Here is a 24,837-nt window from a genome sequence, read left to right on the forward strand (position 1 = left end):
TATTTGTACACTTGATGTAAGATTAAAAATGAATAAAGAATAAAAAAAAAGAAAAAAAAGAATGGAATTGAAAAGAAATATGGAAAGCTGGTTTAATAGCAGACATCTGTAGTGAAATGCTGCTAAAAAACTTCTAATATTCTGGATAACAATGAATTCCTGAGGATGGCAAACTGATATTAAACGTGCTAAAGATTATTTACTATGTAAAAATGAACTATGGGATGGAAGAAATACTCATTCTTATTCTCTATGTAAACAAAAATGAGATAGTCATGTGACTTATAAGAAATAGATGATAGAATGTTGTTCTTCACATCATATTCGGCATTTGAAGAACTAGTAAGATCCATGGTTATAGCTTGATAAAACATGTCACATATAAGGAATTTTAGTTTGAAGCTGGTGGTCCATTTTTCAATTTCTATCAATGTGTGTGAGGGGTTATCTATAGTTTCATTTGTGATGTCATTTAAGGGGATTAGGATGGATATATCATCTGCGTATATATAGTGTTTTAAGTTTAATTTTTGTAGTAGGTGACCTAAGGATGCGAGGTAGATGTTGAATAATGTGGGTGATAGAGGGGAGCCTTGGGGCACCCCTGATGGGTTTTTCCATGGGTTGGAGTAATTTCCGTTGCTGGTTACTCGGTAGGATCTGTTTGTTAGGAATTCTTGGAACCATTTCATTACCTTTCCTGAGATTCCTATTGCATCAAGGCATAGTAGCATGATTTTGTGGTCTACTAGGTCGAACGCACTGCTGAGGTCAAGTTGCAGAATCAATGCGCTTTTGCCTTTGCTGAAAAGATCATAGAGGTGGTTTAATATGGAAGCTATGACTGTTTCTGTGCTGTATCCTTTCCTGAAGCCTGATTGGTGTTCACTGAGAGTGTTAAATTTGTCTAGGTAGTCTGTTAGTTGTAGGTTGACCAATCCTTCCTGTAGCTTTGTGAAAAGGGGAATGCTTGCTATGGGTCTGTAATTGGTTGTTAGTGCTGTTGAGGTTTTTTGATCTTTGGGTATCGGAGTAATTACCGTATTTTCTTGCATATAATGCGCGCGTTATACGTGGTTTTTACAAACCACGCATACCCTTGCGCATTATATGTGTGAGCGCGTTGTACAAAATTTTTTTTACATAGTTTCCCCCCCGACGCCCGATTCATCACCCCGAAGGACCGCTCGCACCCCCACCCGAAGGACCGCTCGCACCCCCACAGCCTCCCGTCCTGCCCCTTCTCAGAGCCCTGTGCTGCGCTGCTTCCTCTTCAGGCGGTCCCGCCCTTTCTCTGACGTCAGAGAAAGGGCGGGACCGCCGGAAGAGGAAGCAGCGCAGCAGGGCTCAGAGAAGGGGCGGGACCGCCGGCAGAGGAAACAGCTGGGCTCGCTGGCATCCAGAAACAAGGTAGACAGCTTCTCCATGGGGGAGGGGGGAGGCTGTGGGGGTGCGAGCGGTCCTTCGGGTGGGGGTGCGAGCAGTCCTTCGGGGTGGGGGTGCGGGTGCGTGCGAGTGGTCCTTCGGGTTGGGGGTGCGAGCGGTCCTGCGGGGGGGTGAATCGGACGTCGGGGGGGGGGGGGCATCAGGCTTTCAGGGTAGGGACAGGACTTCAAGGGGGAAAGGAGAGTCGGGGTCTCCAGAGGAGAGTCGGGGCGGGCGAAAGGAGAGTCGGGCAGCATGCGCGGTATAAGGGTGTGCGCGGTATATAAAAATTTCTGTACATAAATTTGTGTTTTCCGCACTCTATACCCGTGTACGCGTTTTACACAGGTGCGCGTTATCTACGTGAAAATACGGTAGTATGTGTCCCATATCCTTGTTTAATGTTCCGTTTGTAAGGGAAGTTGTTAACCATGTGAATAGTTCCATTTTGAAGTTAGGGGGGGCAACTGTCATGATTTTAGGGGAGCATTCATCGAGGAGGCAGTTAGATTTGGAGTAGTTGTTGAATAAACTTAGGAACTGGTGCCAGTTTGGGAATTCGAAGTGATCCCAATTCATGTCTGCTCTGGGAACCTGATCATGGGGTTCAAGGTATTGGTTGTGGGTGTGGGTAGAGTAGTTTTTAAATCAGTGATTTTATTTTTAAAAAACTTAGCTAGGGTTTGAGCGGATGAAGTGCTCTCATTGTCCTTTTTCAGGATTCATGTTGTGTCTGTTAACGTTTTTACTAGTTTGAATAATTATTTATTGTTTATTTTTGTTGAACCAATTTTTTGTGCATAGTGCTATGTGCGTTTTTCTTTGATCAGATTTTTGCATATTTTCATTTTTTATTTCCAGTTTGTCTTGTCTATTTCTTTGTTTTTTGCCAGATTCTTTCCAATTTGCTTAGTTCCTGTTTGTTGGTTAATAGCTCTGAGTCGAACCATTCGTTTGGTGGTCTATCTTTCTTTTTGTATGTTTGGTATGGGGCTATTTGGTCTAAGAGGTCTTTACTGAACTTTTCCCATCTTGTTGGGAAATTCCTGTATTTCGTTGGTTGTGGGACGTAGCTCATAGTGAGCCCAGAATTCTGTTGGGTTTATGGTACCACGACTGGTTATTGTTTTTACTTTTCTATTTTGGTTGAGAGCTCTTTTTTTGCCAGTGTAGGTTGAAATTGCCAATATAGTGGTCTGACCAGATGCATTTTTCCCAGGTCCCTGTTTAATATTGTATTCTTGGATGAAGGGTTTTTTTTTGAGAGAAAGTAATTATGTCTAGTTTGTGTCCTTTTTCATGGGTTATCTCTGTGTCTGGAATTGGAAAATCGAGTGACATTAGGAAGTTGGCAATTTCGGTTACTTCTGGCTTTCCCTTTTGTTCTAGGTGTATGTTTATGTCCCCCAGAAGTAGATTGTATGATCCTTTTAGTGTATTTACGGTTAGAAATTCGAAGAATTCATCTCTGGCGTTTGACCATTTTTTGGGTGGGATATAAAATAGAATAGTAGTCAGTGATTCTTCTAGTTTGGCATTGGTGATTTTGCAAGTTAGTATGTCTAGGTTTTCTGATGTTTTGTAGTCTGTCTTAAGAGTAGTTAAAGGGTTCTTTTAGTATAATCGCTAGGCCTCCTCCTTTTTTCCAGCTTCTTGATAGTGGTAGAATTTCTTTCATGATAATGTCTGTGTCAGAGACCATCCATGTTTCTGTTAGGAATAGGAAATCTGGCTTTGTTTGCAATATCCAGTCGTTTAATATGTGTGCTTTGTTTCTCACGGAGCGGGTATTTAGATAGTATCCCTTGACGATTTCATAGTTGAATGGGGTGAGAGTGTCAGAATATATTAACTTTTTTAGGTTTCTGTTTTTGGTCTGGTTCCTGTATGGTTTGCGGGGTTTGCGGTTGGTGTTTATCACTGGAATTTGAAGTGGGCCTTGCTCTGGATAGATTTTTGGTAGTTGGTGGGAGTTTGTTGATTTGGATAGTTTGGCTGGTCTGTGCCAGGAGGGATAGTTGTGAATAGGTTGATGAGATTTGTCTTCAATGGCCCAGCATCTAGAGCAGATTATGTACAGTATCCCTAATAGTAGTTCGTGTTTGTTAAAAATTGCCATGTTGTGTGGGGTAACATAGTAACATAGTAGATGACGGCAGATAAAGACCCAAATAGTCCATCCAGTCTACCCAACCTGATTCAATTTAAATTTTTAATTTTTTCTTCTTAGCTATTTCTGGGCAAGAATCCAAAGCTTTACCCTGCACTGTGCTTGGGTTCCAACTGCCGAAATCTCTGTTAAGACTTACTCCAGCCCATCTACACCCTCCCAGCCAGTACTGGCCTTAGTTCAATATTTAATATTATTTTCTGATTCTAAATCCTCTGTGTTCATCCCACGCTTCTTTGAACTCAGTCACAGTTTTACTCTCCACCACCTCTCTCGGGAGCGCATTCCAGGCATCCACCACCCTCTCTGTTAAGTAGAATTTCCTAACATTGCCTTTGAATCTACCACCCCTCAACCTCAAATTATGTCCTCTGGTTTTACCATTTTCCTTTCTCTGAAAAAGATTTTGTTCTACGTTAATACCCTTCAAGTATTTGAACGTCTGAATCATATCTCCCCTGTCTCTCCTTTCCTCTAGGGTATACATATTCAAGGCTTCCAGTCTCTCCTCATACGTCTTTTGGTGCAAGCCTCCTATCATTTTCGTCGCCCTCCTCTGGACCGCCTCAAGTCTTCTTACGTCCTTCGTCAGATACAGTCTCCAAAATTGAACACAATACTCCAAGTGGGGCCTTACCAATGACCTGTACAGGCCATCAACACCTTCTTCCTTCTACTGACTACTCCTCTCTTTATACAGCCCAGCATCCTTCTGGAAGCAGCCACTGCCTTGTCACACTGTTTTTTCACCTTTAGATCTTCGGACATTAACACCCCAAGGTCCCTCTCCCCGTCCATGCATATCAACTTCTCTCCTCCCAGCATATACGGTTCCTTCCTATTATTAATCCCCAAATGCATTACTCTGCATTTCTTTGCATTGAATTTTAGTTGCCAGGCATTAGAACATTCCTCTAACTTTTGCAGATTCTTTTTCATATTTTCCACTCCCTCTTCGGTGTCTACTCTGTTACAAATCTTGGTATCATCTGCAAAAAGGCACACTTTTCCTTCTAACCCTTCAGCAATGTCACTCACAAACATATTGAACAGGATTGGCCCCAGCACCGATCCCTGAGGGACTCCACTACTCACCTTTCCTTCCTTCGAGCAACTTCCATTAACCGCCACCCTCTGGCATCTGTCCGACAGCCAGTTTCTGACCCAGTTCACCACTTTGGGTCCTAACTTCAGTCCTTCAAGTTTGTTCAACAGCCTCCTATGAGGAACTGTATCAAAGGCTTTGCTGAAATCCAAGTAAATTACATCTAGCATATGTCCTCGATCCAGCTCTCTGGTCACCCAATCAAAAAATTCAATCAGGTTCGTTTGGCACGATTTACCTTTTGTAAAACCATGTTGCCTCGGATCCTGTAACCCATTAGATTCAAGGAAGTACACTATCCTTTCTTTCAGCAAAACTTCAATTATTTTTCCAACAACTGAAGTGAGGCTCACCGGCCTGTAGTTTCCTGCTTCATCCCTGTGACCACTTTTATGAATAGGGGCCACATCCGCTCTCCTCCAATCCCCAGGAATCACTCCTGTCTCCAGAGATTTGTTGAACAAGTCTTTAATAGGACTTGCCAGAACCTCTTTGAGCTCCCTTAGTATCCTGGGATGGATCCCGTCTGGTCCCATCGTTTTGTCCACCTTCAGTTTTTCAAGTTGGTCATAAACACCCTCCTCCGTGAACGGCGCAGAATCTACTCCATTTTCTCGTGTAACTTTGCTAGACAATCTCGGTCCTTCTCCAGGATTTTCTTCTGTGAACACAGAACAGAAGTATTTGTTTAGCACATTTGCTTTCTCCTCATCACTTTCCACATATTGGTTCCCAGCATCTTTTAGCCTAGCAATTCCATTTTTCATCTTCCTCCTTTCACTAATATATCTGAAAAAATTTTTGTCTCCCTTTTTTACATTTTTAGCCATTTGTTCTTCCGCCTGTGCTTTCGCCAGACGTATCTCTCTCTTGGCTTCTTTCAGTTTCACCCTGTAGTCCTTTCTGCTCTCCTCTTCTTGGGTGTAATGGGATGTAAGTTGTATCAGGTAGTAGTGGGCAGAACAGGCTATAAATGCGGTAATAGGCTATGCATGCGGTAACAGTACTGGGCAGTACCGGCTATACATGCGGTAGCAGTCTAAATATGCAGTGGCAGGCTGTACATGCAGTAAACAGGCTATACGTGCAGTCTATATATGCTATGCATACAGTCTATAGAAGTTGTACAGGCTATATATGCAGGCTATACTGTCTATAAAGGATAAACATGCGGTAGCAGGCTATACATGCGGTAACTGGTTGTACATACAGTCTATACATGCGGTAACAGGTTGTACATGTAGTCTATACAAGCTATACATGCAGTCTATACATGTTATGCAGTCTATACTTGGTATACAGGCTATACATACAAGCTATACAAGCAGTCTATACCTGCGGTAGTAAGCTGTACATGTAGGCTATAATTATAGATTATACTGGCTGGTTATTCCTTTGCTGGTAAATAAGGATTACTTATTCTGTTGTCTGGGTTTCAGATGTTTCACGTCATTCCCTTGAGTCAATTAGTTTGGTTTCGCCGACCTAGATCCTGGTTGACCAGTCCTTCCATTAGCTTGACGAACAGGGGAGTGCTCGCAATTGGTCTGTAATTAGATGTAAGTTTGGTAGATTCTCTAGGGTTTTTTACGATTGGGGTAATCAAAATCTGGCTTAGAAGCTCAGGGAAAGTACTGGTTAGTAAGAGAGAGGAGAGCCAGTTGTATAGCTTGGCTTTGAAAGAGATTGGAGCGACTTTCATAATGTTTGGGGGGCTTCTAGTTTAAAGCTCTTTTCAGCAGATTAGCCAGCCTGCTGCCAAAGACACTTCTTCCCTTCTTTAATAAATGCACACCATCCTTGCTCAGAAACACTTTGGAAAATCATCCCATGGTTCAGGAAGTCAAAACGCTCTCGATAACACCATCCATGTAGCCACGCATTCATCTCCAGGATGCGAGCTTCTCTGCTCTAGCCTTAACCCTCAGCAGGGAAGATCAACAAGAATACCACCTGCGCACCTGACTGCTTCACCTTCTCTCCCAGAGCCACGAAATCACTTTTGATACGTTCGCAGAGTGGATGAGCAGCATCAGATAATAGTCATCAGGCTTGATGAATCTCGGAAAGTTCTCTGTAACATCTTGGATTTTGGCACCGGGCGGACAGCATACCTCCCGGGACATCATGTCTGGTCTACAGATGGACACTTTTGTACCTCTCAGAAGGGAATCACCAACCACCACTATGCCTCCTAGTGGTCACAGATCTAGTAATTTTGGGGATTTCAAGCTTTGGTCCTTCCTCTCCCTGGGATGCTCTCATCTCCTCCACTTCCAGGGCAGCCTACCAGTGTTTCAGTTCAAGGACGGGTAGAGCCACAGTACCAGTCTTGTAGGGTTCCACAATCTGAGTGCAGCTGTCTTCCCTCAGCACAGCCTCTGCTTCCCCACTGCTGGAAATCTTTGATGCTTCATGAACCAAACACCTTTTTTTAAAAAATTATCTTTTAAAATTATTTTATAATTTAAAAACGCCTAGAAGTATGATAGACGGTATATCAAATTCTTATTAAACTTGAAACCATTTCATCAATATACCTCTCATTCTCAAGGATGCTTCTCAGTCTTGCCTCCTCCTCTCTCAGTTCCTTTACTTCCTTCAAGAGGGATTCAAGCTGAAGAAAGCTTGAACATGGAACTACTCCCCCTGCCTGGGTAGCATTTTCTGTCTGTACAGATAGAAGCTGCAACCTGAGCAGCAGCTTTGGTAACACGATGTTTGCCAGCCATACTGTGGTTGCAGAAGTACTTACACCTGGAAGAATAAAGAAAAAGCAGAAAAATCCTACCAAAGTAATGCCCTGTTCCTGGTTGACTGAAGAGCCTATAAATCAAAAAGCTCAGCCTTGGGGTGGGGTGGGGCGGGGCGGAAGGGAACTGACACCAAACAGAGACGTTCCTCAACAACTATTTGTGCCCTAATCTGATATAATGCCCTGACATGCTATTTTGTATGAAACCCTAACAGAGACTCTAAAGGCTACACTATTGCCTGATTTTGCTGAGCTAAAAAAGAGAACTACAATGAAATAATCTACTGAAACCCAAGTCTACCTTTCCTAAGTTTGACTGCCAGCAGGCAAGATATTCCAAAAGATGTTTCTTCTCCTTAGCAGAGCAGATCTTCCCTCAGTACCTCTTCAGGTGTGGGGAAAGTTTCCAGATCTGGTGAAAGGGTTTGGAGGTTAGGTGTTTCAGGTTTGTGGAGATTGTCCTTGTTAAGATCAGTTGGGGGAATTGTGGAGGGTAATTTAAGAGTAGTATAAGAGTAATCCAAGCCTATGGGTGGGTGGGTAGAGGCAGACAGTAGTTCACAGGTTGCTGTGAAAGCTATCTTTAATGCTGAGCCTCTACAACATCTCTCTTAGAACCAAGCTTACTGAGGGTTAGACACTAGACCAGCATTCCTCCCCTCAAAAGTAACCTCTAAGTCCTCAGAGTTCAGATTTTGTAAAGATTTTAAAACCTATTTAGGGGGGCGTGGCCATGCTGTGAGCAGGGAAGCTGTGTTTTTCCTGAGCTCTGTAGCTCTCCCTTCCCTCTGCTTATTTTGAACTATTTTCTGCTTTGGTTCGCGACCCGATTTGGAGCGAGTGACCTTGCTTCCCTTTATGGACAAGTTTGTCCGAAAAAACGGAGCAGTTATGTCCACCAAAAGTGCTAAGAAGGACGGGACACGTGGGAAGGCCCAGGCTTCAGCAGAGGAAAAAATGGCAGGCAGGGCCGAGGACTCTGACCCTGTTACTGAACCGCTGGTGTCCAAAATCACAGCGGCAGTGGTCTCAGCGTTGGGCACGAGATTAGACACGGTTACAGAGACCTTAGCGACTTTGTCCACGGCAGTGCATGCGTTTAACAGCAGAGTGACGGAGGTGGAACAGCGGGTGAGCTCAGCAGAGGACTCTCTGAATGCAGTGTAATGTGAGCTTGCTACGCTGCGCGCCCAGGTGTCTGCTTGCACGGACAAGATTGATGATCTGGAGAACCGTTCCCGTCGGAACAACTTGCGCCTCGTGGGCATACCTGAAGTGGTGCCTGATGCTACTTTGGCTACTGTCCTGGAGAAGTGGCTTTCGTCTGAGCTCTTGGATACAGCTGCTTTAGGCCCTGTGCGGATTGAGCGGGCCCACCGGCTGGGTAGGAAGGTAGATGGTGCTGCACGACCGCGCATTGTCATCCTGCGCCTGCTTAACTTTGCCATTAAAGACCAGATTATGAAATCCTACCGCAAGAAGAAAAATCTTACGTTCCAGAATCAGAGGATCCTTGTTTTCCAGGATTATTCTGTCAAGGTGGCGTCCCTCAGGAGAGGGTTCTCTCCTGTTTGCAAGAAGCTGATGGACAGGGATGTTCGTTTTACTCTACAGTTCCCGGCCAGGCTTCGTGTGCTTTACCAGGGACAGCCGCATGTGTTTGACACGTGTGAGGCGGCTCAGGCACAATTGCTGCAGTGGTTCCCGTCCCCGGATGGCTTGGCCTGAGTTGCCCGGCGGACTGTGCCTGTGTGTTCTTCATTTTCCAGCTCTTGTCCTCCTACTGCCTGGGAGTTTCTGTTTCACGGGTGGCATAAGGGGGCCTGGAGACGTGTAGGGGACACGAGACTGGCATCTTCATAGCCTGTGCATTCTTGGGCATGGAACAAAGGTCTGCCTACTGTTACCCTGTGCATTTGCTGTTCTGTTTCTGGTTTTTTCACTGTTCTGTTTATTTGGTTCCTAGTATGCAGGGTTTGCATATGTGGGGGGGGAGGGGGAGCTATTGGCATGGGGGCACCCTCGATCTGTTTGGCATAATGGATGGTGATTTGACTCGAGGGGGGAGGGGGGGGAGGGGGGAGGTTGGGAAGGTTGGTGGTGCGGGTCTGTGGGGGGGGGATGTGGATGTGTTTGATTCTTGGGTGAGTGAGTGTTTGTGGTGTGTCTGCTGGGGTGAGGGCTGGGCGCCCTGGCAGCAGTTTTTGTTTATTCTGCTTGCTAATCCTTTCCACAGGGGCCCGTGAGAGCTAAGAGGGGACTTCGCTGTGTCTCATGGAATGTTTCCGGGATAAACTCCCCAGTTAAACGAGCAAAGATCCTTCAGTGTCTGGCCCGCCATCAGGCAGACATTGCTGGTTTACAGGAGACTAAACTCTCTTCGCTTGAGCATGCTAAACTCAAGCGTTCGTGGGTTGGTCAGTGTTATCATGCCTCCTCATCCAAAGCTAAGGCAGGGGTGGCTCTTCTTATTCATAAGTCTGTACCTTTTACTATGACCAAGGTCATTTCTGACCCAGAGGGATGCTATGTGTTGGTTCAGGGTATGCTCCATCAACAGCGGGTACTCCTAGCCTCTGTCTATGCTCCTAATGTGGCACAGCGTTCCTATTTCAAAAGGCTTTTGGGTACTCTTCTCCCTTTACAATCTCAGTTCTCTGCTCCTCTGGTTCTTTTGGGGGACTTTAATTCTGTACTTGACTCCAGTCTGGATTGTTCTGGGGGGTCTTCACGCACTTCCCCTAGATCTGATAATGGACTGCAGTCTTTTATACAGACCCTGGATCTGGTGGATGTGTGGCGTACTCTACATCCTGGGGACCGTGATTTCACTCATATTTCTAAGGTACATCACACATCTGCTAGGATTGACTATACTCTCCTTTCCCGTTCTTCTTTTCACTGTGTCTCTGGGGCGTCTATTGGGGCCTTGGCTATTTCGGACCATGCTCCGATATGGCTTGACCTGCTGCTGGGGGGGGGGACTCGGGGGGGTGGATATAGATGGAGATTTCCTGCAGCTCTCTATCATGACCCCGATTTTTCCTCCTTTCTCATCAAGTCCTGGAGAGATTTTGTTTCATTCAATGGGGAGCATGTGGAGGATGGGGACCTTTTTTGGAGTACGGCTAAGGCAGTGTTGCGGGGGGCCATTATAGAATATAGCTCCCGTAAGCGTAAGATTTTAGCTTCTAAGATTTTGGATTTGGAACGGAGGGTTAAAATCAGCCATCAGTTGTTTATTCGTTCTCCCACCGCACAACATCAGCATGACTTTTATACTGCCCAGACGGCTTTCAATACCTTATTGCATGAGCGGGCGCGTAATTCTTTATTTCATTCCAAATATAAATTTCATAGGTTTGGTAATAGGCCTGGCCGAATGCTTGCCAATTTGACTAAGGGTTGGAGAGGTCCTACTTTGATCTCTTCCCTGCACTCTGCTCCGGGACAGCTTGTGACTCAGCAATCGCAGCTGGAGGCCCTTTTTGTTCAATATTATCAAACACTATACACGGCAGAGGTCGTGGATAAGGCTCAGTTGATTGAGGACTTCCTTGATTCTCTGACATTACCCATCTTGCCGGCTGCCGCTAGTGAGGTTTTGAATCTCCCTATTTCTAGGGAAGAGGTTCTTGGTGTTGTGAAGAGGCTTCCCCTGGGTAAGTCTCCGGGACCCGATGGTTTAGTGGTGAATTTTTCAGGCTTCTTAGTGGCTACATTGTGGACCCACTTTGTCGCTATTTTAATCAGGCCATTGAACATGGCTCCTTTCCCGAGCTGGCTAATCAGGCTCTTATTACAGTTCTGCCTAAGCCGGGAAAGGACCATAGCCTGGTCGAGTCCTACCGCCCTATTTCCCTTATTAATGTGGACTTAAAAATACTGGCCAAATTGTTAGCGGACCGCCTGGCTCCTTATTTACCCACCTTGATACAGGAGGATCAGGTCGGTTTTGTGTCGGGCAGGCAGGCGGGACATAATGTACGCAAACTTTTGTTGGCTATGGCACATTGTGACTACCATCAAATTCCTTCTCTGGTCATTAGTTTTGACTCAGAGAAGGCATTTGGTCGGGTCGAATGGGCCTTTCTTTTTCCATTATTGGCTAGATATGGGATCTCGGGGTTCTTCATGCAGGCCTTACGAACCTTGTATTCCAACCCGGCGGCAGCGGTGCTAGTTAATGGTTGTCCCTCCTCAGTATTTCGACTGGAGAGGGGGACTAGGCAGGGTTGCCCGTTGTCCCCACTTTTATACATCTTGTTTTTAGAGCCTTTATTGATCCAGCTTCGGCATCATCCGGATCTCTCAGGGGTGGCGGTGGGCGGCTCGTCGATCCGCTGCATGGCTTTTGCTGACGACATTATGGTTATCCTTACGGACCCGAAGAAGGCTCTAGGTCCTTTATTGGATCTCTTTCATAGTTTTGGGGAGCTCTCAGGATTGAAGCTTAATGTCTCTAAATCGGAGGCTATGGCTTTACATCTTGATATCAATGCGGTGTGGCCTCTTTTTCCACTGAGAGCGACACCTCTCCAGGTTAAATATTTAGGGGTCTATGTACCTTCAGCTCTGAATCAGTTGTATGAGGCTAAATGTGGGGCCCTTACTTAAAAAAATGGTTGAGCTCCTACATCTTTGGGGTGCACTCCCTCTCTCTTTGTCCGGGCGTATCTATTTGTATAATATGATGCTGGTGCCTCGATGGTTGTATCTTCTACAGACCTTACCCTTATGGCTGAAACGTAGGGATTTGGATGTTTTGTATAAAGCGTTGCGGACCTTTTTGTGGGGTGGCAGAAGGCCTCGCCTACCACTTCATGTGTTAATGTTACCTCTCTCTATGGGTGGATTTGGTCTGCTTGATCTTCAGCTTTATAATTTGGCCTGTGGGCTGAGGGTTCTCCGTGATTGGTGTCTTGAAAGTTCGGTTGCCCTAAATTATCCACTAGAAAAGGATTTGTTTGGGACCGGTGGCGGGGTTGTATGTCCTTCATGCTCCTTCTATCCGTTTGCCCCTGCCTATACGGACTCATGTTGTTTGGGCCTATATGCGCTGGGGATGGAAACTCTTGTGTAGGAAGTTTTCTTTGAACTTTAGTGAGACACCGTTTCTTCCCTTGGTAGGAAATCTGGACTTTACTCCGGGTTCGGAGACTCGCACTTTTAGTATTTGGTATGCTCGGGGCATTAAAAGAGTGGGGGACCTTCTACATGAGCAGGGGCGCCTGCTTACCCCCTCGGAACTTCAGTCCTTATACGACCTTGACACTGTTGATATGTTCGGGTACTTTCAGGTGCGTCATTATATCTCTGGCCTAGACACATTGGGGGTGACAGCTCACAGTGCTGATCGCTTGGGTCGGTGTCTGGCTTTATGGGAACCGGTGGCCCCTAAGCTGAGCTATTATATCTCGACCTTACTGACCTTGTGTCCTGATACTCAGACTGGTCACTTGGCAAGCGCCTGGAGCCAGGACTTGCAGAGTGACATCTCGCCGGATGTGCTTTCCCATGGTTTTGGCAGCATTGCGGCTGTTTCTTGGAGTATGATTAATCGGGAGCAGGAATATAAGTTGTTGCATAGAGCTTTCATTTCACCAGTCCGAGCCTTTCGAGCGGGTTTCGCTGACAGGGATACTTGCCCTAAGTGTGCCTCTCCTGGAGCCACGCTGGGGCATATGTTTTGGACATGCTCTTGTATACAGCGGTTTTGGTCTCGGGTTTGGTCTTATCTTTTTAGTGTGCTGGCGGGAGCAGGCTATCCCAAAGGTGGTACAATGGCAATGTTCACTCTTTGAATTGGCCTTGCTGGAGCGCCGGGCTGTGTCCGGTAGGGTTCCCCGTAGTTGGGATCGTTTTCAGGAGATTTGGGAGGCTTATTGGACCGTTCTAGGAGTTTACTGCTTAACTCATAGGATATGGGGGACTGCACCTCTTTCTTTCTATTCTATTCTGCTCTCTGGCGCTTGTTGCTTGTTTCCTCACTCACTCATACATATCTGTGTTTTTTTTGACATCTTTCTTTTTGTTGTGCCATCCACATGGGAGGGGGGGGCTGGGTGGGTAGGTTGGGTATCTTTGGGGTGATATTTGTAAAATCTTTTCTGAGCACTTGATTCTTTATGGCACTGTGTGACTGTTGTATTCTTAGTTGATGCCTTGTACTTAGGGTTTGCCGTGGTGTATTATTGCTCTTTTGGCACGGCTGCCTTTTGTTGTGTTCTTTGTTTTTTCTTGATTTGCTCAATAAAATATATTTTTAAAAAAACAAACCTATTTATCTGCAAGATATCCCTTTCTCCTTCACTCTAACAAACGAGATCTATTATGTTTCTATATTTTGATTTTAATGTAAGAATTGTAATTCCTGGAGATAGCCAACTTCTTACTAATCTGAAAATTGCATTGAACTCTTATTGGGGTGTATTAGCAATTCATAAATGCTTATGTAATGCAATGTAATGTACATCTGAATTTTTCTGGTTTCTGTAACCTCTATTTTAAGGCTGTTTCACTCTCTCAGTAAAAATGTTCTCACATACTACTTGAGCTTCCCATCTTTCCTTTTTGATGTTGCTATATATTTGAATGTTTCTGTTTTCTCCTTCTAGAGTAGTGGTCTCAAACTCATGGTCCACCAGGTACTATTTTGAGGCCCTTGGTATGTTACCATTGTTATGGAACGTTGCCCGCCTCACTGCTGTAACCTCACGCAAGCGCTTTCCTGCGTCTGTACGCAATTGTGAGGTAGAGAGGAGAGGACAATCATGTATAGATACAGGAAAGCGCTTGCATAAGGTTACAGCAGTGAAGCAGGCAAAGTTCCAGAACGTAAGGTAACCACTGAAGGCAGTGCAGCTTGTCCGTGTGTACGTAATCTTGTGAGCTCTCATGAAATTCGGCATCTCTCCTGGCGGTGACTGCTTGATGTAAGATGACGATTGTGTCTGGTGCTGGAGGAGGTGAGAGCTGAAAACGAGTGCGGATGCGACCACTGGACACTTAAGGCACAAGTTTTCCATGCACAAATTGGATATTGATTCTCCCCTCTACAAAAAAGCCTAGAGGACTATACCAAAATCTTGTCTCTTGCAGTTGATACTTTAGAATCTAAATCATAATTTTGCATGAGGTAAAACTCTTTATAGTTTATAAATCTTTCCTTACTTGCTTCTGATAATTTCAGATATACACAGCTGAAAGCAGTGCAACATGCAGAAAGTGAAAAACTATCTAAACTTCACTTTCTTCATGTTGCACTGTTTTCAACTGTGTATAGCTGAAATTATCAGAAGCAATTAGGAAAGATTTATAAACTATAATGAGTTTTAACTCATGCAAAGTTGTCATTTCTTTAATAAGACATTAACTATTTTTTTCTGCGGCCCTCCAAGTACCTACAAATCCAAAATTTGGCCCTGCAAAGGGTTTGAGTTTGATACCGCTGTTCTAGAAAGTACACAGCCATACACTTTTCAGCTTTTGGTCAAACTGTGCTTAGAGTTGTCTCTCATCAGGTAACTGCAGCAACCAATCTCCATCCCCCTCTGTCTTACCTCAGGTTGCACGGGCTCTGCCTCAGGCATACTTGGCCCAATTATCATGTCTTCTATCCCAGAAACCTCCTTTTCTTCAATTGCTAACAGCAGCTCCGACACCTCCTCCTTCCAAAAAAAAAAAGAAAGTTAGTTAACCAACTTTCAGAAGACTGACTCCTCAAGCCCTGCCTTAGTTCCTCTCAATATCTTCATCTTTCATTTTATTCTCAGTCGAGACTCTCATCTCATGTTCCAGGCAATAAAGGTAGAAACCATGATCACAAAAACAGACAACTCAGACTTACAATAAGGTTTTCATCTAACAGACTAAGAATAACCATATTTGGTCAGAAAAAAGGATCATCTAGCCCAGTATCCTGCTTTCAACAGTGGCCAAAATCAGGTCTCAAGTACCTGGCAGGATGCCAAAGAGTAGCAAGATTCCATGCTACCAACCCTAGGGACAAGAGGCATTAACCTTGGAACATAAGGCGAGGAGACCAAAATAGTGAAATGTCTTCCAGGATCCTTAGCTACCAGGAGTTCCAGGCAAATGCTGACTATAATTAAGGAAGAAACTAAGGATTTTAACACTGATTATGTTATCCATCTGGGAACAAAAGACCTGGTCAACAACTCCACACTTGCAGCACAAAAAGCTTTTCGGGAGCTTGGTGAGGGCTTGAAACCTTTTGTAAAGACTTTAGCTTTTTCTGAAATACTGCCTGCATATGGAAAGGGAGAGCAAAGAGTAAAAACGCAGAGGACTTCAATAGGTGGCTCAAAGCCTGGTGTCATCAAGAATGCTTCAGGTACATAGGAGGATGGGGAAATACATGGAAGGACAAGAAGCTATATTGCACTGATGGGCTACAGCAAGAAAAAGAAACCTTGCGGAGAAATTTAGACAATGTTTCTAGGCATTTAAACTAGAAGGTGGGGGTGGTATATGTATGAAGGACCATTATAGAGACCACCCCCCGGCAAAATAAAAGATGTGATGGTAGTAAAGATCAGCAACTCATTTCATAGCATTGCAACGGAAAGTGAAACGAAACAAAAATCTATACGAAAAAGGAGATTACCGCTGAAAAATAGCTGGAAAGCAATGACCACAAATGCTCACAGTCTAAGCAACAAAGTTCATGATCTGCAAACCCTGATGTTAGAGGCAGATCTAGATATTGTTGCTATCACAGAGACATGGTTCAGTGAATCACATTGATGGGATGCAAACATACTGGGATATAATCTTTTTAGGAAGAACAGAGATGGTCAAAAAGGTGGAGGAGCAGCTCTCTATGTAAAGATCAATACTCAAGCGACCGAAATGCAAGGGACCTGGGGAAAGGAAGAAGCGATATGGATCGCTCTGAAAAGAGAAGATGGAACTTCTATCTACGTGGGTGTAGTCTACAGACCTCCGACTCAATCGCAGCAAATTGATAAGGATCTGATTGTGGATATCTAAAAGTTTGGAAGGAAAGAGGAGGTTGGGAGATTTCAATCTGCCTGATGTGGACTGGAATGTTGCGTCTGCAGAATCGGGAGAAGAAGTAGGGAGATTGTGGATGCCTTTCAAGAGGCTCTGCTCAGACAAAGGTGACGGAACCCACAAGGGAAAAAGCGATATTGGATCTGGTCCTCACAAATGGAGAGAATATCTCTAATGTTCGAGTGGATGCTCATCTGGGAAGTAGCGATCATCAAATAGTTTGGTTTGATATAATGGCTAAAGTGAAGAGCGGCCGCACAATACTTAAAGTCCTAGATTTCAAACGTACGGACTTTAATGAAATTGGAGAGTACCTGAAGAAAGAGCTGTTAGGATGGGAGGACATAAGAGAAGAGGAAAGACAGTGGTCTTATATGAAGAAAAAAAATAAAAACAAGAGAAAAAGGAAGCCGATATGGTTCTCCAAACTAGTGGCGGAGAAAATAAAGGCGAAAGAGTTGGTGTTCATGAAATATAAAAATGGCAAAGAAGAAGAGTGCAAAAAGGACTATAGGGTGAAACTGAAAGAAGCCAAGAGAGATACATCTGGCAAAAGCACAGGCGGAAGAACAAATGGCTAAAACTGTAAAAAAGGGAGACAAAAATTTTTTCAGATATATTAGTGAAAGGAGGAAGATGAAAAATGGAATTGCTAAACTAAATGATGCTGGGAACCGATATGTGGAGAGTGATGAGGAAAAAGCAAATGTGCTAAACAAATACTTCTGTTCTGTGTTCACAGAAGAAAATCCTGGAGAAGGACCGAGATTGTCTAGCAAAGTTACACAAGAAAATGGAGTAGATTCTGCGCCATTCACGGAGGAGAGTGTTAATGAGCAACTTGAAAAACTGAAGGTGGACAAAGCGATGGGACCAGACGGGATCTATCCCAAGATACTGAGGGAGCTCAGAGAGGTTCTGGTGGCTCCTATTACAGACTTGTTCAACAAATCTCTGGAGACGGGAGTGGTTCCTGGGGATTGGAGGAGAACGGATGCGGTCCCTATTCACAAAAATGGTCACAGGGATGAAGTGGGAAACTACAGGCTGGTGAGCCTCACTTCGGTTGTTGGAAAAATAATGGAAGTGTTGCTGAAAGAAAGGATAGTGTACTTCCTTGAATCTAATGGGTTACAAGATCCGAGGCAACATGGCTTTACAAAAGGTAAATCGTGCCAAACGAACCTGATTGAATTTTTTGATTGGGTGACTGGAGAGCTGGATCGATGACATATGCTAGATGTAATTTACTTAGATTTCAGCAAAGCCTTTGATACGGTTCCTCATAAGAGGCTATTGAACAAACTTGAAGGGCTGAAGTTAGGACCCAAAGTGGTGAACTGGGTTAGAAACTGGGTGTCGAACAGACGCCAGAGGGTGGTGGTTAACGGAAGTCGCTCAGAGGAAGGACAGGTGAGTAGTGGAGTCCCTCAGGGTTCGGTGCTGGGGCCGATCCTGTTCAATGTTTGTGAGTGACATTGCTGAAGGGTTAGAAGGAAAAGTGTGCCTTTTTGCAGATGATACCAAGATTTGCAACAGAGTAGACACCGAAGAGGGAGTGGAAAATATGAAAAAGGATGTGCAAAAGTTAGAGGAATGGTCTAATGCCTGGCAACTAAAATTCAATGCAAAGAAATGCAGAGTAATGCATTTGGGGATTAATAATCGGAAGGAACCGTATATGCTGGGAGGTGAGAAGCTGATATGCACGGACGGGGCAAGGACCTTGGGGTGATAGTGTCCGAAGATCTAAAGGCGAAAAAACAGTGTGACAAGACGGTGGCTACTGCCAGAAGGATGCTGGGCTGTATAAAGAGAGGCGTAGCTAGTAGAAGGAAGGTGTTGATGCCCTTGTACAGGTCAGAGGCTCCACTTGGAGTATTGTGTTCAGTTTTGGAGACCGTATCTGGTGAAGGACGCAAAAAGACTTGAAGCGGTGCAGAGGAGTGCGACGAAAATAATAGAAGGCTTGTGCAAGAAGACGTATGAGGAGAGACTGGAAGCCCTGTATACCTTAGAGGAAAGGAGGGACAGGGGGGATATGATTCAGACGTTCAAATACTTGAAGGGTATTAACGTAGAACAAAATCTTTTCCAGAGAAAGGAAAGTGGTAAAACCAGAGGACATAATTTGAGGTAGAGGGGTGGTAGATTCAGGAGCAATGTTAGGAAATTCTACTTTACAGAGAGGGTGGTTGATGCCTGGAATGCACTCCCGAGAGAGGTGGTGGAGAAGAAAACGGTGACGGAGTTCAAAAAAGCGTGGGATGAACACAGAGGATCTAGAATCAGAAAATAATATTAAATATTGAACTAAGGCCAGTACTGGGCAGACTTGCATGGTCTGTATATGGTCGTTTGGGGAAGGATGGGCTGGAGAAGGTTTTGACTGAGATTTCGGCAGTTGGAACCCAAGAACAGTACCGGGTAGAGCTTTGGATTCTTGCCCAGAAATAGCTAAGAAGAAAAAATTTAAATTGAATCAGGTTGGGCAGACTGGATGGACCATTCGGGTCTTTTTCTGCCGTCATCTACTATGTTACTATGTAAATAGTGGTTTTCTTAAGGACAACCTTAATAGCAGTTTATAGACTTAAGGTAGACATTAGGAAAGCCACTACTTATCCCAGGAGTTGGAAGCATGGACTCTTGCTACTCTTTGAGATCCTGCCAGGTTCTTGTGATCTGGATTAGCCACTATTGAAAGCAGAATACTTGGCAGGATAGACCATTGATCTGAGCCACTATGGCTATTCTTAAGTCTGTTGGATGAAAACCCTTGTTGTAAATCTGAGTTGTCTGGTTTTGTGTTCTTGGCTTCCTACCTTCATTTGACACATGAAATTACCTATGGGATAGACAGTTCAAGATCACATTTCTAAAACACACTAATAAAAGTTTCTTATGAGTTTAGTTTAATAAAATGTCCTATATGCCTCATCTTTACTTAAATCAAAGGAGTTCATGATAATTATACAAAAAGCCAATGCCAGGGGAAGAAGGGAAGACATGAGAAAAAACACAAGGGATAAAGGTTACAAAAAGACTTGCAACAGACAGGAGATAAAAGGTGACATAAGGTGTCCAATTTGACACGGACAAGAGGACATGAAATGAAGCTAAGGGGGGGCAAGTTCAGGACTAATATCAGGAAGTTCTGCTTCACACAGAGAGTGGTTGACATCTGGAATACTCTCCCAGGGGAGATTATTGTGGAATCGACAGTCCTAGGCTTCAAAAGCAAACTAGATGCATATCTCCTTGAGAGAGGCATATAAAGATATGGTTGGCTATAAAATAAGCCAGGTGTATACCTAGCAGGGCCTCCGCGTGTGCGGATCGCCGGACTTGATGGACCGAAGGTCTGATCCGGAGAAGGCGCTTCTTATGTTCTTAGCTCCGCGGAAACTAAGAAACTGGGGACCGTGCACCTCCGTCGGGCGGGAAGGTACTCGCGCGTGCGCGATGCGGCCTACTGGAACTTTCTAAGTTCTTAGAGTGCAATCACTCTAAAATTGTCCGTACCGGGGCTCTGTCGGTGCCGTCACCTATCAGTTAAGAATATGCTGCCTGCTTGTCCTGGGATAAAGGTATAATTCAGGTCTCTAATCAACAGATGAAGCTAACAAAAGCTTGAGAATATTGCCAAGTTTTCACATGCATCTTGAAGTTGAGAAACTAAACAGTTATGTTCAGTCAATTATTGATGGATACATTAGGACATGAAGAGTGTAATTTGATAAAAGGGTATTTGGTTTAAGAGGACAAGTAGGTGCCTACTTACTTAAGAGTTATTTTATGAAAAAGACCCATAGGCCCCTAGGTGCCTTCATAAAATACTAGCATAAGCAACAGAGACCATACCTGCTTAAGCAGGTGTAAGGATCCATGCCTAGATTACAAAATACACTGAATTACACATGAATTTATAGTCTACGAACATGTACCTGCAAACTCCACCTATGCTCCACCCCATACATGCCTACTGACAAAATATGTGCATGTTTATGCTGGCTGGCATCAAATAATAGGCTACTTACATGTGTATGTGGCAATTCCTTCTTAAGGTTAGTAAAATACTTTATTATAAGGAGCTCCACCCAGAAGATGCAAGTTTTAAGCTTACACACAGTCTGTTCAAGAAATCTAGAGCTCTCCCAGTTATTATGCTGATTGAAATCTTTAATTCCATGTAGAATATCTGAATTTGTATAAGGAATCTACACTACAGATTTCTTGCATTATCATTTAATTTGAATGCAAGATTAGTTTTTACATTCGATACTTTTTTTTTCCCAAAAAGATGCTATGTTAATTGAAGTAATCAGCATCTCTCACAACAGCTCAGCTTGGAAAACAGACAATTTCTTTGAACAAAACCCCAAATATATCAATAAAATCTAAAAGAGAGAAAAAAAACCCTAATGGGCAATATTCAGCCCACAGTAGTCAGTATTTTGCCCACAACAGGCAGAATTATCCCCATATCCAGCCATCAGCACTGAATATTCAGGGCTAATTCCTCGGGTACTAGCTACTGAAGCTTTTGCAGGTCCCAGCTGATACAGGCCAGGACTCGCGAGACGAGAACTGGCAGCAGCCATTCAGATTGCAGTGCGGGACCGAGCAGGAAGCATGAAAAGCTCAGCCCTATTGGGTGCGCTGCATGGGAACCAGGGACGGAGAGGATCAGCAAAGGGCAGGGCACGGAAAGATCGCTCCTGCCCTGTACACCGCTGGACCACCAGGGATTAAAAATGGCTCAAAAATTAAGCTCGGGGGAGGGGGGAGAGAGTTAAAAAAAAAAAAGTTAGTCGACCAGGATGGGAGACAGGAGGCATTCCTCCCATCCTGGCCTACCATCAGACCACCAGAAGGGGTACAGGGCAGTAAGGTGAGACAGGGTGCAAAGCCTGGCATGGAGTGAGGGGGGCTAGGTGCAGAGCTTGGTAGGGCAGGGAGGGAAGAGGGCTGGGTGGAGAGCTTGGCAAGGAGTGAGGGGGGCTGGGTACAAAACCTGGTAGGGAAGAGGGCTGGGTGCAGAGCCTGGCAGGTAGGGGGGCTGGGTGCATAGCCTGGCAGGGCATGGCACTTGAATATTAAGCCCCCGTCTTATATTCGAGTCAAACATTTTTTTCCTCCTTTGGGGGGAAATTGGGGGTCTCGACTTATATTCGAGTATATACGGTAGTTCCATGAACTGATATGGTCATACAGGGTGGATGCTTTATCTGTCATCCCTAACATCCCTGAAAATATTATGGTGGCTTGCTCAAGGTCACACACTCCTTCACTCCTTCAGCAGCAGGTAGGAGAGGCCACTTCTGAACTCATTTCCCAGGATTTTGTCAGCCTTGGGTCACTTCTGGAAAATCATAGGGCTTTACAATTTAGATGACTTACCTCTTGCTTCTTCACTGGTGGTGTTGCATAAACTGTGGGAGCTGCCTGGATTATCGTGGGATTCATCTTTGGTGCTGCCTGGATCACAGCACGTGAGAGTGGCATCATTGGACCTACAGGACCTACCTACAAGAAGCAGGAACAACAATTACAATAAGACTCTCCTGCCACAGATACAGCACAAAGAACTACCACAAGGATGTTCCATATAACAAAGACACAACACCACAGACAACCCCCTCGCAAACCCTTATTTACTGGAGGTCCGCTTCTCATGGGTCCCATGGATCCCATGGGAGGGCCTGGAGGTCCCTGCATGGGAGGACCCATCATCAGTGGAGGAGGTGGAGGTCCTGGCATTGGATGAGGGACCATGGGTGGCGGGTGAGGGGGGCGCATTACAGGATGACGTGGCCCACCTGCAGAATATAAGAATTCATATTAAATAGGGAAGGTAGCCTCAGAAATGAGAGATAAATGAAGTGGCTGAAAGTAGTTACCTGTGCGCTGCAGAATGTGTGGAACGAAGGAGGATCTCAGCATCTGGGGATGGGGGTGTGGGTGGGGCTCCATTGTCCGCTGCAGCACATGGGGCACAAAGGATGGCCTCAGGATTGGGGGCCTCTGTGGTGGCACAGCTGCAAAATAAAAAAAATATACTTTAAATCTATTCCACATCCCTCCAATGGTACATGGACATGAAAGGGAAAGAAGGTGAAAACCTATTCAGTTCATTCACATACAATAGGTGGAATGGTGAGATTAGAGGTATCATGGTAGAGCACAGTTAGTGCTGTTTGAAACATCCAGGATAAAATGAACAAGGCTAGGCCCCCTGTATTTATTTATTTAGTCAATTTTCTAGTCTGTCCTCCCAGAAGAGCCCAGAATGGGTTACAAGTTTACATAAACAGTAGAAGGTTAGCAACAGGGTTAGAAATTCACATATAAGCAGCAAGGTTGCAAATTCACATATAAGCATGTGAGATCTCTTAGAGAGAGGCAGAGATAATTGTTACTGCGGATGGGCAGACTGGATGAGCCATTGGTCTTTAGCTGCCATCGTGTTTCTATGAACTCTACCCTCTGGTTGATGGGTTGGTTTTTTGGGTTGGCTATTTTTTTTTTTTTTTTGGTGGGGGGGGATGGCAGGTTCCTTCTGCTCTTTCAGGCTTTCAGCTGGCCATTAGGTACTACCAGAGAAAGAAAGATTACCTTCCTTCTTCCACCATTACTCAGCATTAATCTTAAAGAGTTGGTCACTTGCTACCAAATCAATCCTCAAATTCCATCCTGTAGCCCTTTCAGGACCAAGGGACATATTTGTCCCATAACTTTAAAATCCTATAAATTTTGATTGGGATAGTCTACAGTTCTAAATTTGATATGTACGGATTCCATAGGATACTGCCTTTATGTAAACAAACTGGTTCCGACATTCATTCATTAGCGTTGTTGCCAGATTGACGAGAAGATTCACTTGCCACACTGTCCATAAGCCAGAAGTGTGATTTTTAAAAAAAAAATAATATTTCACAAAACAAATCAATTTCTTGGCATCTGCAAGCCCTTTTTACCATAAAAATGTCGTCAAAACCACAAAAATTGGCCTACGATCCTTATGGTCCTGAAAGGGTTAAAGCAGCTGCTGATGGCAGTGCCAAAGTAGAAGAATACATTTTTTGCTGATTCTATTACACATAGCCAGAATGCTTCTAGACTTGCATCCAGATATTGTTTGCTCGCAGTCAGAATGAGTGCAAAAAAAAGTGATGGCAGGCAGACTGAACCTGGCTAAAGCTCAGCTTTCCATAATAACAAATGATGGGGAAAAAAATCTGGTCCATGCAGTCTGCTCTGTTATTTCTGTCCCTATGACAAGGACATATACCAACTTAAGAACATAAGAACTGCCGCTGCTGGGTCAGACCAATGGTCCATTGTGCCCAGCAGTCCGCTCACGCGGCAGCTCTCTGATTAAAGACCAGTGCCCTGAGACTAGCCTTACCCGCATCCGTTCTGGTTCAGCAGGAACTTGTCTAACTATGTCTTGAATCCCTGGAGGGTGTTTTCCCCTATAACAGCCTCCGGAAGAGCGGTCCAGTTTTCTACCACTTTCTGGGTAAAGAAGAACTTCCCTATGTTTGTACGGAATTTATCCCCTTTAAACTTTAGAGAGTGCCCTCTCGTTCTCTCTACCTTGGAGAGGGTGAACAACCTGTCTTTATCTACCAAGTCTATTCCCTTCATTATCTTGAAAGTTTCGATCATGTCCCCTCTCAGTCTCCTCTTCCAGTCAGTTTGTGAATTAAATACAGAGAAATGGGCAATAGAACTAATTAAGTGTTTGCTGAGTAATTAAGTGTAATTAAGTGTTTGCTGAGTGAAATAGTAAATGAAGAACAGATTTTGTTTTATTCTGCATATATAATAATGATTCAGGGTGTTCATTTCTTCCACAATTGCACTGTTCCAAAGAGAGCACTTTGAAATTAAGGTGTAATGTGTAGTGTGTACCAGCAACATTATCAAGGTGAGCTTGGAAATGTTTTGTTAATTAGGCTGGAAGTACCCAAAACAATTTTGACAATTCTTTATCTTTGATTGCATTTCTTGGTATTTGAAAATCTTCTTTTTGTTCCATAGTAACATAGTAGATGACGGCAGATAAAGACCCGAATGGTCCATCCAGCCTGCCCAACCTGATTCAATTTAATTTTTTTTTTTTTTTTTCTTCTTAGCTATTTCTGGGCAAGAATCCAAAGCTTTACCCGGTACTATGCTTGGGTTCCAACTGCCGAAATCTCTGCTCATCTACACCCTCCCAGCCATTGAAGCCCTACCCTGACCATCCTCCACCAAACGGCCATACACAGACACAGACACAGAATTTTATTGATCAGTTAATGGGGTGTAGGCATCAAAAGAGATTAAGAACTC

At 44.3% G+C, this 24,837-nt stretch overlaps 1 protein-coding gene across 1 annotated transcript in view; it reads right to left on the reverse strand.

The window, feature by feature from the left end:
- Positions 1 to 24,837, reverse strand: part of RBM42 (RNA binding motif protein 42) — a 68,975-nt gene that overhangs the window by 20,658 nt on the left and 23,480 nt on the right. Inside the window, exons 4-7 of the mRNA XM_033963803.1 lie at positions 22,398 to 22,535; positions 22,156 to 22,316; positions 21,898 to 22,023; positions 15,018 to 15,125 (exon numbers count right to left, since the gene is read on the reverse strand). Of these exons, the coding sequence (XP_033819694.1) occupies positions 15,018 to 15,125; positions 21,898 to 22,023; positions 22,156 to 22,316; positions 22,398 to 22,535 (533 nt within the window). The remainder of the gene's footprint in view (positions 1 to 15,017; positions 15,126 to 21,897; positions 22,024 to 22,155; positions 22,317 to 22,397; positions 22,536 to 24,837) is intronic.

Source organism: Geotrypetes seraphini, chromosome 11, assembly GCF_902459505.1.
Source record: "Geotrypetes seraphini chromosome 11, aGeoSer1.1, whole genome shotgun sequence".
NCBI classification, from domain to species: Eukaryota; Metazoa; Chordata; class Amphibia; order Gymnophiona; family Dermophiidae; genus Geotrypetes; species Geotrypetes seraphini.